General features: G+C 48.0%; 1 protein-coding gene across 1 annotated transcript in view; it reads left to right on the top strand.

The window, feature by feature from the left end:
- STARD7 (StAR related lipid transfer domain containing 7) overlaps positions 1-10,959 on the top strand; it is a 39,340-nt gene extending 28,381 nt beyond the window's left edge. The window contains exons 7-8 of the mRNA XM_084614926.1: positions 3,889-3,973; positions 8,740-10,959. Coding sequence (XP_084471052.1) covers positions 3,889-3,973; positions 8,740-8,930 — 276 coding nt within the window. The 3' untranslated portion in view covers positions 8,931-10,959. The remainder of the gene's footprint in view (positions 1-3,888; positions 3,974-8,739) is intronic.
- Positions 10,960-15,162: the final 4,203 nt, after the last annotated feature.

The raw sequence follows: 15,162 nt of genomic DNA, 5'->3' as shown, positions 1-15,162 counted from the left end.
GAAACTACCAGCCTCTGGCAGCACAAGTACCGCCTTCCAGGCCCTGCAGGCCTCGCATTGTATGTATGGGTAGCAGTAGGCACACACCAACCCCTGAGTCCTCCGAATGTCCCCTGCAGTATCCAGCCCTTGTCCACTGAACACTCTCAGAATTACCTGGCCTGCTGTTCCCAAAGGAACAGGACACACCAGCTTGTCAGATTCAACTCAGGGCCACCTCTTAGCTTAACACCACAGGACTGAGTTATGTTTATAGTGAAAACAAGAATAAAGAACAGAGATTCAGGTGATACTGAGTAAGAATGTTGGGGGAAAATGGTTACATATAAAAGAATATAATTTTTTCTGAAGACTGAACTTGACAAGTATCAGAGGGGTAGTTGTGTTAGTCTGTATCCACAAAAACAACAAGGAGTCCGGTGGCACTTTAAAGACTAACAGATTTATTTGGGCATAAGCTTTCATGGGTAAAAAACCCATTTCTTCAGATGCCAGGTGGGTTTTTCACCCATGAAAGCTTATGCCCAAATAAATCTATTAGTCTTTAAAGTGCCACCGGACTTCTTGCTGTTTTTTGTAACAAGTTACTGTCTTGTCTAAAGAAGCTTTTTGCCCAAATTTCTCTCCAGCTTTTTCAGCCAAGCCTAGCTGAGATCCCACTTTCATGAAGCAAATTCACTGTGCACTTGCTTCCTAGGTGATGGATTCCAGCATGTCGTCTTTGTCCCCAAATATAATAGAACAAACCTGCGAGGTGCACCTCTAGGTAGGGTCCATACTCACTCTCACACACTGTTGTTCTCTTTGAAAATTCTTACAGTCCTTCATTAGCATTCAGTTCAGATTGGTGATAGGTGGCTCATTGCGAAACATACGATTATTAATGTGCATTTAAATAGCCAGACAGGTAAACATCTCTTGTCTGACAGGAAACTTGTGTGTTCACTTTTGTTGGTGACCAGTGCCTAGATATTCTTTGAGAACATATTTTCAGTATATATACGTAACTCCTTGCATAGTATCCATACATACATTTTACAATTATATTGATGACCAGAGTGACATAGGCTTCTATTATGTGATGCTCTCCTGGTGAGCTACCATGTATATTCCAGACTCGGAAGATTTCTTTAACCTCCTTGCCGGTTGGCGCCAAGAGATTCCTGTGTCACGGCCACAAAGCTGTGACTTCCTTGGTGTCATCTTGGTTTTGCTATTGAGCTAAGTACCCAAAGTCAAAGGTCACAGTTTAGCCAAGATTTTCATAGATTCCAAGACTAGAAGAGACCACTGTGATCATGTCCTCTGACTTGCCTTACACGGGTACTTTTTCAAGTGTTGTGTTATGTTACTTTTGAAAATGACCGATTTTTGGGTGCCCGACATGAAACTCCTCCTAAGTGCTGAGCACCCACCCTCTGAAAATCAGGCCCCTAGAATCATAGAATATCAGGGTTGGAAGGGACCTCAGGAGGTCACCTAGTCCAACCCCCGCTCAAAGCAGGACTAATCCCCAACTAAGGAGTCTCAGGCACCCAAAATTGCTAGTCACTCTTGGAAATCTTGGCCCTTGTGCTTTCAGTCACTTGGGAGGAGCTTTTATGTGGTATTAGCAGAATACATAGCAGCCTAGATCTGCCCCTTGAACTCTGGCTGGTCAACCTGTGTAGCAGCTAGCTGATTGGAATCTAGATTTGAGAAAAGAACAGGAGTACATGTGGCACCTTTGAGACTAACAAATTTATATGAGCATAAGCTTTCGTGGGCTAAATCCCACTTCATCGGATGCCTGCAGTGGAAAATACAGTAGGTAGGTAGATACACAGAGAACATGAAACAATGGGTGTTATCATACACACTTTAACGAGAGTGATCAGTTAAGGTGAGCTATTATCAGCAGGAGAGAAAAAAAACCTTTTGTAGTGATAATCAAGATGGGCCATTTCCAGCAGTTGACAAGAACATGTGAGGAACAGTAGGGGGGAAAAATAAACATGGGGGAAATAGTTTTACTTTGTGTAATGACACATCCACTCCCAGTCTTTATTCAAGCCTAATTTAGTGGTGTCCAGTTTGCAAATTAATTCCAATTCAGCAGTCTCTCGTTGGAGTCTGTTTTTGAAGTTTTTTTGTTGAAGGATAGTCACTTTGAGATCAGAAATCGAGTGACCAGAGAGATTGAACTGTTCTCCGACTGGTTTTTGAATGTTATAATTCTTATAAGTCTGTTTTGTGTCCATTTATTCTTTTACATACAAACTGTCCGGTTTGGCCAATGTATGTGGCAGAGGGGCATTGCTGGCACATGATGGCATATATCACATTGGTAGATGTGCAGGTGAACAAGCCTCTAATAGTGTGGCTGATGTGATTAGGTCCTATGATGGTGTCCCCTGAATAGATATGTGGACACAGTTGGCAACGGGCTTTATTGCAAGGATAGGTTCCTGGGTTAGTGTGTGTGTTGTGTGGCTTGTGGTTGCTGGTGAGTATTTGCTTCAGGTTGGGGGGCTGTCTGTAAGCAAGGACTGGCCTGTTTCCCAAGATCTGTGAGAGTGATGGGTTGTCCTTCAGGATAGGTTGTAGATCCTTGATGATGCGCTGGAGAGGTTTTAGTTGGGGGCTGAAGGTGACGGCTAGTGGCGTTCTGTTACTTTCTTTGTTGGGCCTGTCGTGTAGTAGGTGACTTCTGGGTACTCTTCTAGCTCTATCAATCTGTTTCTTCACTTCAGCAGGTGGGTATTGTAGTTGTAAGAATGCTCGATAGAGATCTTGTAGGTGTTTATCTCTCTGAGGGGTTGGAGCAAATGCGGTTGCATCGCAGAGCTTGGCTGTAGACAATGGATCGTGTGGTGTGGTCTGGGTGAAAGCTGGAGGCATGTAGGTAGGAATAGTAGTCAGTAGGTTTCCGGTATAGGGTGGTGGTTATTTGACCATCACTTATTAGCACTGTAGTATCCAGGAAGTGGATCTCTTGTGTGGACTGGTCCAGGCTGAGGTTGATGGTGGGATGGAAATTGTTGAAATCGTGATGGAATTCCTCAAGGGCTTCTTTTCCATGGGTCCTGATGATGATGAAGATGTCATCAATATAGCGCAAGTAGAGATGGGGCATTAGGAGACGAGAGCTGAGGAAGCGTTGTTCTAAGTCAGCCATAAAAATGTTGGCATATTGTGGGGCCATGCCTCCCATTTGTATTTTATGCTCTTATTTCTGAACCCACTATCTCTAATTTTATTGCTGTTATGTATTGTTCCAAAGGTCTCTGATCTGCTGCCTCTCTCAGATCCTCCTGCTCAGGGTTTTGTAGCATGGTAAATGACACATTTAACACTTCACAAACTAACCCTCCGCTCTCCCGGGAAGGAGCTGACTAAATATGCTGTTGTCATATGGGAAAATGGAGCAAATGGGTGAAGCAGCTTGCTCAAGACACCTGAAGCTGGGGCTAAATATGATTTCCATACTCTGAGCCCCTTGCTTGCTTCCTCCATGTATCGTCTGTCTTCGTGTTTTTGCAGATCTCCATCAAAGCCCTGGATGTCAGCTTTCTCTTGCCCCAATTGAAGAGAGACTGGAGGAGAAAAATAGTTCAGACTTAAAACACAAAATGCCAGTAGTATCTGCAAAGACTCTATCAGGATTCTGATACATTTGTTTTCAATTCTCATGCTTCCTGGTTTTAAGTGGCAGCCAGGAAGAAAGTTCCCTATGTGGTATAGTGTTGTGCAACTAAAACACCTTCCTGTGAGGCATTCAGCACTACAGGCTGGCTGAGATGGGGGCTGTTGTCTGCCCCGTTTAGGTAGTGGCTTTGTAAGATGAGCCCTGGTTGCCAAGAGGTTCCTGTGACAGGTCAGGTATCGCTAAACGTATTCCTCTTGCAGAACGGCTTTGATTACCTGCTGACGTACAGCGACAATCCACAGACAGTGTTCCCGCGCTACTGTGTCAGCTGGATGGTCTCTAGTGGTGAGTCACTGGCTCTAACCCTTCGCTCTGGACTAGGAGTGTAAAATAGTAAACAGTTAACCAGTAAGCATTAGTGTTACCGGTTAACCCAGCCTAACTGTTAACCCCCAGCCCTTGGCGGGCTGGTGCAGCCCTTGGCTGGGTCACGCCGGCCAGAGCAGCCCCAGCCCTGCGGGCCCCTCTCCATTAATTGGTTAACCGGTTAACTTTTTAAATGATACTCACATCCCTACTCTGCTTTGGGGGTCTGGATGCTCTGAGCACCATGAGCCCCTCCGGTCTCCTTGGTTCTGGAATGAAAGCAGTGGGAGGCTGTTTTGTGGAGAACCTTGCCTGTGTTGGTCCAAAGGACCTCTTCTTTTGGGAACTACAGACAGACTTCAGTACACAAACTAGAGGTCTGGTGTGGGGGATCTGGGGAATGTGTGGTGAAGGGCCTCAGGACTTTGCTGTTGGTTTCTCTGTCCCTATGGGGAGGGGTAGGTGCACTATGCAGGGGCTTCAGTTTGAAGAACCTGAGAAAGATAACTGTAGAGGAGAGCTGCCCAGCGGTGCTGATTCTCACTAATTTCCCTTGATCAGCAATCAAGGGGAAATGGGAATTGGGAGGCTTGTCCGTGACTTCTTGTCTGTCTGACACTTAAGGGGATTTACCTACTGTGCCACTGTGGCCTTTGTACCTCCAATCCTTGCACTCTGGAATGGTGTTCCTTCCCCCTCACACCAGGTGTTCTCTGCACCCCAGGGGCAGTTAAAGGCACTCTGCCAGGGTTGAGACCCACAGACTGGAACTTGCCATTAAAATAAATCACTACTTGTAAGATCCGGAAGAAGCTGAACAAACTCTCATCCCCTCCGAAATGCCTCCTGGGGTGACCCTCCAAGCACTCGATTGGGATCGGCTCACTGGCCACTGCAGATGCACATGGTGTGTTTTAGTCTCCCCTCGAGAGTGGGTGAAAACATAGAAGCTTCCTGCTCCGGGATTGGAGTGGAAGGGCTGTGCAACAAGGTGACTTATCCCCGAATGCTCTGCTCTGCTCAGAACCTCTGAGACACAATCCATCCATTCTGTACCTTAATCAACCCACTACCATTTAAAGGACTTGAGTTTCCCATCCCCAGACTCTATCCACATTGGCCCAAAAGCCTGTGTAAAATGGATGCTCTAAAGCTTGGGCTCTTTCAGACCAACAGCATGAGGGAATGCTAGAGACAAGGACCTTAATTGAAAACACCTTGCCACCAGCTGGGTCCTGCTTACACCAGGGTCTGTTAGTTTGAGAACCTCTACTGATGTCATCTGCAGAACATGGCAGTGCATCTTCTCAGCAGTACGGGCTACAGTGAGAAGAGCAGGTCTGGCATCCACTCCCTATGTTGGCTTCCCATCAAAAAGCAAGTTAAAACCAAGTTCTCAGTTCTTGCTTTCAAGGTGCTCAGTGGTCTGGGACCAGCATATCTAACTGAGGCTAGCGCTCTGTCAGGGAAGACACTGGTCAGCAGCTTTGCATCTTGGGCATGATGGAAAACTCTTCCATGAGGTGAAGCTCTTTTGTACAGGAGACAGAGCTTTCTCAGGGGATGGTCTGCAGCTGTGGAATGAAATCTCTCACCAGCTAAACCACCTCCTCTTCCACTCCAAGTACTCGGTGCACTACTCTGACCTGTACCCTGCCACACACCGCTCTCCAGGGGAGAGAACGAGCTGCACACGATGCTTATTAGTCACCGTACATAGTGCATGACTGAAAGCACTAGGGTACTACAGTTTCGAGCATGGGATAAGGACCTGTGTAGAAATACATTAAACCATTAAGATTGCAAAGTCAAGTGCTCAAGTAGCGCAATACAGAATTAAGGTTGTCCAGGAGCCCTTAATTTGGCTCCCTTGGGCATCTGCACTATAATAAAATGAGATCATGTAACTAAATACTATTTCCCCATAGTACCCGTCTCCTTCAGTTCAGTGTTTCTCTTGATCCTCCTCATTCAATATATGCCCTCAGGCTTTGCTTACCACAACACCGTCCAAAACCTGCACTGGATGGACCCAGGACTTGGAATTTCCTCCTGACTCTTTCTGTGTTACTCTTACCATAGTATTTGAGTGTTTCACAAACATTAATGAATGGTTTCAGAGTTGCAGCCGTGTTAGTCTGTATTCGCAAAAAGAACAGGAGTACTTGTGGCACCTTAGAGACTAACCAATTTATTTGAGCATAAGCTTTTGTGAGCTACAGCTCACTTCATTGGATGCATGCCGTGGAAAATACAGTGGGGAGACTTACATACCACACTATTCAGAGGAACCATTAAGAACAATCCCGCTTCGTCACGTCTCTCCCCCCTTCGAGATCAAACTGAGCGGGGTCACTTTAGCTGGTGACCTGGGGAAGTTCAAAGCCACCAACGTTCCCATGGATGCCCCAGCATCTCTCCCATTCCTTGGTGGGAATTACACCAGGCCCTTCCAGTTTCACGCCCTCCCTTAGGTCGTTGGAGTGATCAATAGCACTTGCAGGCCGCATGTGGGAAGGTTTATGTGGCCCGTGCCCTTTGGCCACCCCAAAACCCCAGGGGGTCAAACTGGGATTGGGTCTTCTCCCCAGTAAGCTGGCCAAACACTGCCACTTGGTTATATAAATCTCCTCACTGTATTTTCCACTGAATGCATCCGATGAAGTGAGCTGTAGCTCACGAAAGCTCATGCTCAAATAAATTGGTTAGTCTCTAAGGTGCCACTAGTCCTCCTTTTCTTTTTGCAAACATTAATGAATGTACGCTGTGAGAGTAAGTGATGCTGGTATCCCCGTTTTTGCAGCTGAGGCACAGAATAAGGCCAAAATTGCCAAGTGTTCACTAATTTTGGGTGCCCAACTTGTGATACCTAAGGTCCGATTTTTATTTTTATTTTTTTCAGAAATACTTAGCATTTTTATAGCCCTCTGTCTGATCAAAGAACAGCTCTGCTCCACTTCCATTGCAGTTCTCAACTTGGACCTGTGTATCTCCTAACACCCATGAAAGGAGGAGTAAATACACACCACCTGCCTTTTGCACTCAATGAGGCAGAGGTTCTACAGACAGCCTCTGTCACTACACAACCGTCATTCATTCCCAGAGCACACGGTCTGGGTCCTCTGGGGGGAAAAATATTATGTGATCATGTAACCAAAGACTATCCTAATACAGACACACAAGGGGGCAAATGAAGGTTGCCTGGGCAACCTTAATTCTGTCATTTCCTAACTGTTGAGTGCTTGACTTTGCATCTTTAACATTCTTTCAGTGTAGCTTTTTTGGGAAGTAGCTTCCAAATTTAAAAAAAAAAAAGGCAAAAAAACAACTTCTCTCACTGTAGAATCAGCCTGATCTGCCCATGGGCCATCAGCAGGATTCAGCCCTTTGCAAACCCAGCCCTCTCCCACTTGAGCTAACAGAGGGGAATAGTACAACGACTATCTCTTACTCCACGTGGACCTGCACTAAAGGGGGATGACACTTTGCCAGTGGTTTCACAGAAATTTGCTGACAGCAGAGGAGTCTGGAGCCTGAGAACTTTGATACCAGGTTTTGGGGAAGTATACTCTAGTGGCTGTAGACCATTGTGTTCCTGTACCCCAGCCTGCTTGTTCCCCCATGCTCCTTCCCACCCTCTGGTTCCCATAACCCTACCACCATTTTCTCACTCGTCTACAGAGGTGCTTCTTCCTTCTACCTCCTTATTTCCTGGGTACCAGAAGGGGGAGCACTCAGCAAAGGAGAGACAGGCTCCCTGCTCTAAGTTCCAGTGACATAGCAACAGTTAGGAGGAGCAATTGCAGGGCAAGTCCTGATCAGCCCCAGGATGGAGCAGGCTCACTTGGGAATGACACATAGGGGTTGTGAGGGGGTGGAGCATGTTCAGTGCAGATGGAATCTAGGGTGATTTAGTGAACTTCTCAAGTCTCTAAAGTGCAAACTGAGACTTCTTCAGATGCTTGCGATTTGGCCAAATTTGGATTAATTTTTCACTGGGATGGCACAAGTCACATCCGTGACACCACAGCATCTCCCCAGCGAAATTTCAAGACCCTGCTGCAAAGCCTGGGAGTGGCAGAGCTTCTCAGTGAAATAGTTGGAAGACTTTGTTTTAACTAGCTTCCTCCTCAGAAATGAGTGAACAGTTGAAACTTCCCAGACAAATTCAGCTGGAGGCAGAAACATGTCATGAGAAATTTTAACCCAAAGTTAATGTTTGGCAAATGTATACACAAGTGAAAAGAGGGTCTTGTAATGGAAAGTGTTTGGGCAACCTTAATCTAGCTTCATGTAGAACAGAACAGGAAGTTTACTGCCATGGCCCTGCCAAGTCCTTCTTGATTTGATAGCATCTCTGTGAACAAGAGAGTACACCTTCCTGTGAGTGTTCTTGTGTGTACTTTCCCTCACCACCCCATAGCACCATTGGCCCTGCTTAGAGGAGGAAACTAGGCAAGTCACCTCGCCTCTCTGTACCTCGAGATCAGTGTGTCAGTGACCCAGTTGGGAGTTCCTGGCTACCATACTTATTCCTACCTCTTAGTCAGGTGGCTCATTAGCTCTGGGGGGGGCATGGAGGTGCCTAGGTTTTGTGGGGATGGGTGCTCCCTTTGTGTGGTAGACACTGGATAGATTGTTTTGGCGGCTGTTTGTGTTGAGGTATGAGCCTGTTTTTGGAGCAGTCCAGATGTCCCCTCCCTGCACGTCCTTGGTGCTCACTGTGTCATTGCCTTTCCTGCCAGGCATGCCAGACTTCCTGGAGAAGCTGCACACAGCGGCTCTGAAAGCGAAGCGGATGGAGATTGAAGTGCGGGACTACATCTCTGCCAAACCCATTGAGAGTGGCAGCAGCGGCGAGGGGAAGGCGAGCATGCCCGGTGCAGAGCACAAGAACGAAGACACCCACAGCCCTGCGCAGCTTGAGTACGCCTAAGGGCTGGCTGTGCCACCTGAGTCAGCACCCTAGCCTCTGCTCCTGGATCCACGGAGCAGGGCTGATGGGGAGCTATGACGTCAGTGTAGCCCCTGGAGCTTAGTTCAGCTGTTCTCCTTTTGTCTCCAAACCCCTCCTCACCTCTGTCTTCTGCAGCATGTGGGGAGAGGGGTCTCTCCTCTGTGTGAGCCTTGTTCCTAGCGAGGCCTGGCCATTGAAACACAATGTTGTGTAATATCCTCTCTGTGCTGGTGTTTTGTCCTGGTGAGGGGATGCCCTAGAAAAACACCTGGTCTCTGTCACAGTATGGACAACATGTCTCTCCCTCCTTCCCCTCCCCTTTGAGCTCGTGTTGGGCACAGATGCCACTGGCTCCTGAAGCTCCAGAGCAGTTCAGCTCTGCAGCGCTGGGGGTGGGGTCTAGGGAAGCTTAGGGGTGTGCTGGTCTGCAGCCAGCCCCAAACACGATACGCGGGTGGGGCAGGAGGATGGGATCTGTGTTCAGCAGCACCGGGGCTGTGGCACTGTGTGTGTACTGCAGTTTGCCTCTGCCACATGAGGGGAGTGTTCCTCTGTTGTCCAAGTGCCTTTCCCCCGCAGCTGCCCTGGCCTCAGCTGGAAGCGGAGAGCCATGCCTGGCAGGGGTTGTGGCTGTACTCAGCGCTGCCCACTGGAACAGGCTGATGCCTCCTGGGGAACCAGCACCGCGGCACCTGTCGCTATATTTTTCCTGTGGTTTCCTGGTGGGAAGAATGAAGGACTCTTGGCGGCATTACTACCTGTAGCTCTGCAGGCTGGCGTGGGAGAGGGACTTGGTATCACTTGGGCAGGGAGTATGGATTAGGAGGCCTGGTTCAGCTGCCTTCTTGCCTCAGTGGCTTTTTATTTTGATTTTTCCCTGGGAGGGCACAGCTCCTGCTGCCTGTGAATGCCCATGCCACCATAACTAACAAGGGAACAGAAAACTGCCCGCAGCTGCCTCTTGTGGTGAGTTAGCTGCACCTCTGTCTTGTAGGATCAGAGACACTCCTGCAATCATGGCTGCTACCCAGCTTCCCTTGCGTTGGGAGAGGAGGTACCTCCCAAGCATACCAATGAGGGGAAGCTGTCAGGATGCAGCCAGGGTGAGGGTCACTGGCAGCACTTGCTTTGGTAGGGAGGGGTCTGGAGCAATCTAGGAATAAACAAATAAGTTCTTGTAGCAATGACCGAACTGCATATTGGGTCAGGCTAATTGCATGTGTTCACCCCAGAGGTTCCTGTTCTGCACTGTAGTCCCGGTTTGGATCTAGAGGAGAGACCAAGAGCTCTCCCTGTCCTGTGTATTTCCTGTTACCCAGAATGTACTAGCCAGTGTGTTTCAGCCTGGTTCTCCTTGTGATAGCAGAGTTAATCCAGTCCCCTGGGGGGCAGGGGGGAGCACACAGTCCAAATGCTCTTCCACAGGGCTGAAGTCTCATTCCTGAACAGCCCTAACTGCACCATCGCAGGGAAGGACTCCATGAATTCTCCTGTGCTGTAGGGAACTGCTGCTCCTGGCGCTTGCCTGGTGGGGCTCACCTCTCAGTGCAGGGAACTGGGGCATTAGGGCATTCTGCCACCTCCTCTTCGGGGTATACCTGGTCCCAGCAGAAACTGAATTCTGTGCTGATAGCCCCCAGTGGTCAGGTACCCCGACCCCACTCCTTTTCTTATAACATGCAGTTTGAAGTCCCATGTAGGACAGACAGCATGAGCCTGGTGGGCTCCAACGAACAGATCCTGCTGTGGTGCCAGAAAGCAACTTTCCACCTCCCCTTTTCTTCAAGGGCCTGGCTACCGTATGGTACAGTGAGTGAGTGGGAGGGGGCTCGACCCTCATCTGAGTGCAATTGAGGGGGGCTGCTTTGGAGGCCTCCTGGCCTCTCAGTTCCTGTTTGTGGCCATTGGGGTCCATTAACATAGCCACTCTGGATTTGTTACTTCACTCAAACCTGGCATTTCTATGAAAACGGATGTGTGAATAAACTTATACTGGTACAAACCCTAATGGAGTCACAGCGTCCTTCGGTTGAGGGAGGGAGTGTGGAGCTGGCGATGGGGTTAGCAGAGCAAAGCTCTCACTGTGCCTCTGGGGGCAGCTGGAAGGAGTCAGTTGCCTCTGGCTCTGGCCAGCTGCTTCTCAAGGGTATGCAGGGCTGGGCTGAGGAGGGGGAATGTGTCCTCCAAGGCAGGACACATGAACAAGGGGAACGGCAGCAGTTGGTGCACTGCCAGGCACCCTGCTTGCCAGGAGATCTAGATACAGCCTAGTATGTGTTTGCACGTGTTCTTGCATGCCAGGTGGGTGGTGTCAGTTCAAGGCAACTGCACCTGTATATTCTCTCCATGATCTGGAAGGGTACCCACTCTAGGGTCCCGGTTCCCCAGCTGTCCCCTCTCTTGGGCAGAGACCTGCCTGCATCTCCCTCCTGAGTGAGGTTTTTCCAGCCAGCACAGTTCCCTGCCTACACTGCATTCCCCGGCAAGCCAGGCGACCTAAGCAGGCCTGCATTGCTTTTCTCATCAGAGGCTGTAAACAGCAGAATTGCCACACATAAGTTACCACGTGGCTGTCTCTAAGCAAGTAGACTTATTCTTAAGGTAAAATTTTGCATTGCAGAAAAAACATGAAAAAAAATGAAGAACCTATAAACATACTAATAAGCTTACCAGAGATCACCCCACATGTACAAGGGCTCTGGTTGGTGTCAGTCTTTCCAACCCTTCCAGAAGGGTTGGGGTCCCCTTGGGCAGAATGTCCTTCCCTTTTCCTGGATCAGAAAGAAGGCCTTGAGTCAGTTTAAACACAGGCTATTTATTCAAAAGTCCTTTCTTTGTCTGCTAGTGTATAAAGAATCCAGGGACTTCCAGAGGTCGTCTAGTCCAGTTCCCTGCACTCATGGCAGGACTAAGTATTATCTAGAACATCCCTGACAGGTGTTTGTCGAACCTGCTCTTAAATCTCCAATGATGGAGATTCCACAATATCCCTGGGCAATTTATTCCAGTGCTTAACCACCCTGACAGGAATTTTTTCCTAATGTTCAACCTAAACTGCCCTCGCTGCAATTTAAGCCCATTGCTGCTTGTCCTGTCCTCAGAGGTTAACGAAATCAATTTTTCTTCTTCCTACATGTAACAAACAACCTTTTACGTACTTGAAAATTATCGTGTCCCCTCCCAGTCTTCTCTTTTCCAGACTAAACAAACCCTTTTTTTTCTTCAATCTTCCTTTATAGGTCATATTTGTAGACCTTTAATCATTTTTGTTGCTCTTCTCTGGACTTTCTCCAATTTGTCCACATCCTTCCTGAAATGTGGCGCCCAGAACTGGACACAATACTCCACTTGAGGCCTAAGCAGCGTGGAGTAGAGCGGAAGAATTACTTCTCGTGTCTTGCTTACAACACTCCTGCTAATACAGCCCAGAAGGATGTTTGCTTTTTTTGCAACCACATTATACTGTTGACTCATACTTAGCTTGTGGTCCACTATGACCCCCAGATCCCTTTCCGCAGTGCTCCTTCCTAGGCAGTCATTTCCCATTTTGTATGTGTGCAACTGATTGTTCCTTCCTAAATGGAGTACTTTTGCATTTGTCCTTATTGAATTTCATCCTATTTACTTCAGACCATTTCTCCAGTTTCTCTAGATCATTTTGAATTGTAATCCTATCCTCCAAAGCATTTGCAACCCCTCCCAGCTTGGTATCGTCTGCAAACTTTATAAGTGTATTCTCCATGCCATTATCTAAATCACTGATGAAGATATTGAACAGAACCAGACCCAGAACCAATCCTAGCGGGACCCCACTCGTTATGCCCTTCCAGCATGACTGTGAACCACTGATAACTACTCTCTGGGAACAGTTTTCCAACCAGTTTTGCACCCATCTTAAAGTAGCTCCATCTAGGTTGCATTTCTCCAATTTGTTTATGAGAAGGTCATGCGAGACTGGATCAAAAGTTTTACTAAAGTCAAGATATACCATGTCTTACCACTTCCCCCACATCCACAAGGCTTGGTACCCTGTCAAAGAAAGCAATCAAGTTGGTTTGACAAGATTTGTTTTTGACAAATCCATGCTGACTGTTACTTATCACTTTATTATCTTCTAGATGTTTGCAAATTGATTGCTTAATTATTTGCTCCATTGTCTTTCCGGGTGCAGAAGTTAAGCTGACTGGTCTGTAATTCCCTGGGTTGTCCTTTTGTCCCTTTTTATAGATGGGCACTGTTTGCCCTTTTCCAGTCTTCCGGAATCTCTCCCATCTTCCATGACTTTTCACAGATAATCGCTAATGGCTCAGATATCTCCTCAGTCAGCTCCTTGAGTATTCTAGGCTGTGTTTTATCAGTCCTTGGTGACTTGAAGACACCTAATTTGTCCAAGTAATTTTTAACTTGTTCTTTCTCTATTTTATCCTCTTCTGATCCAATCTCATTTTCACTGGCATTCACTACATTAGATGTCCAATCACCACCAACCTTCTTAACCGAAATGAAGTCATTAAGCACCTCTACCATTTCTACATGTTTTGTTGTTTTCCACCCCTCATTGAGTAACAGGCCTACCCTGTCCTTGGTCTTCCTTGGGGAAAACTCCAGAAGAAATCTGTAAGACCTTCGATATCAAGAATGACTTCGCTGAAGAGGAAGAAGCACAGGTCCACAAAGAGAACCAGTCGTGTGAAGAGAAGTGAAGTTTTGTGCCTGGCACTCTTAACACTGTAAGGATCGTTCCAAATACTAGCTGCATTGCTTTGTTTATAATTGTTAATATTAGACAAATGCAGCCGCAAATGAAGTTGTAGTGGCAGGATACTGTTCCCTTTGCATGTGTAGTGTTTTTAAGTACCGATTTAAATCCTATGGTTGAGTTTTTACTAGTGTAATCAGTACATGCAAACCTCCCCAGGAGGTAGTACCTGTGTGAATTTGCCTGATCTCCCCTGCCCCCCATTGACACAGTGGGAATTTTTGTAATTTGTATTAATCCTGTGTGTGCTTCAGTTTCTCCTATATGTGGTAGTGTTAACCAGTGGAGGGACAAGGACTCTGCTCTTAGGGCAGGCTAAGAGGCACAGAGATGAATGTCCTCTTGCTGTCTAAGACTAAGGCCTGGTCTACATTATATTGACCTAATTATGTCACTGTCTACACGACGGCCTTGTCCCACAAGTGTAGGTGCCCTACTACACGTCCATAACTCCACCTCCATGAGAGGCATAGGGCTTATGTCCCTGTAGCTAGGGCAACATGGTGTGGGTGTGGGTTCTGCATTCCTTACATTAGCTCTTGGCTGTCATGTCGATTTCATGACTCTGCTAGAGCTGTGAAATTAACAAGAAAGCCTGGCTCACCTGCTGCCCCCGGGGTTCTGGTTCCCCACTGGCAGTCTGGCTGGCCCCCTGGCTCTTGGCTCCCTGCTCTCTACCAGTTGCAAGAAGCCCCAGGCAGCTGCCCACCTGCTCCCGGCTGGGAGCAGGGAGCTGAGAAGCTGGGGGAGGGTGGGAGGTGGGAGCAGCTGGACTCCCAGCAAGGAACTGCAGAGAGACCTGGCTCTCAGCCCTCCACCCCCTTCCCTTGGCCCTCTTCAGTGGGTAGAAGCACTATAATGAGGATGCGCAGCACCTACGGAAGGAGGCTGAAAGTCAACCTAACTGGTCAATTTAAGATTGTAGTGTAGACATGCCCTAAATGGGTGATTGGAAAAAGACTGGCTGAGCCAGACCCTATCTTAGAGGAGAAGCTATGAAGACAATGGCAAAGCCACTCAGCAGGACAGACGCCTAGCAACCAAGCAGCCAGAGGCGGATGGATTTTCACCACCTCTCAGGAGGGAGGCTGAGCAACATTCTTCAGCTGGAGGACAAAGGATGGGAGGTGTGAGGTGGGGGATAAGAGCTGGCTGCTGGAAGCAATCCAGGCTCTCAGCTGGAGTCTGACCAAGGAGGTCAGACTTAGGGCAGGGCTACCCTTGCAGCTGTCGAGCACTTCGAGTTAAACCAGCCTTCCTAGAGCGCAGCAGGGAAAGCGTGGCCCCATTTGCGGCACTTGCAGTGGCATTGGGAGCGGTGCATTATGGGCAGCTATCCCAGCATGCAGGTGGCTGCAGCGTGCTTTTCAAATGGGGGTGGGCAGTGGAGCGTGACAGGGAGTGTGTTGTGTGTATGTGGGGGGAGAGAGAGTGGGTTTTTGGGGTGCTGAG

This window comes from Lepidochelys olivacea, assembly GCF_965140295.1.
Source record: "Lepidochelys olivacea isolate rLepOli2 genome assembly, chromosome: 26".
In the NCBI taxonomy this organism is placed as follows: domain Eukaryota; kingdom Metazoa; phylum Chordata; order Testudines; family Cheloniidae; genus Lepidochelys; species Lepidochelys olivacea.
Note: the sequence above shows the minus strand (reverse complement) of the source record. Positions and strands in the feature narration are given on the sequence as shown.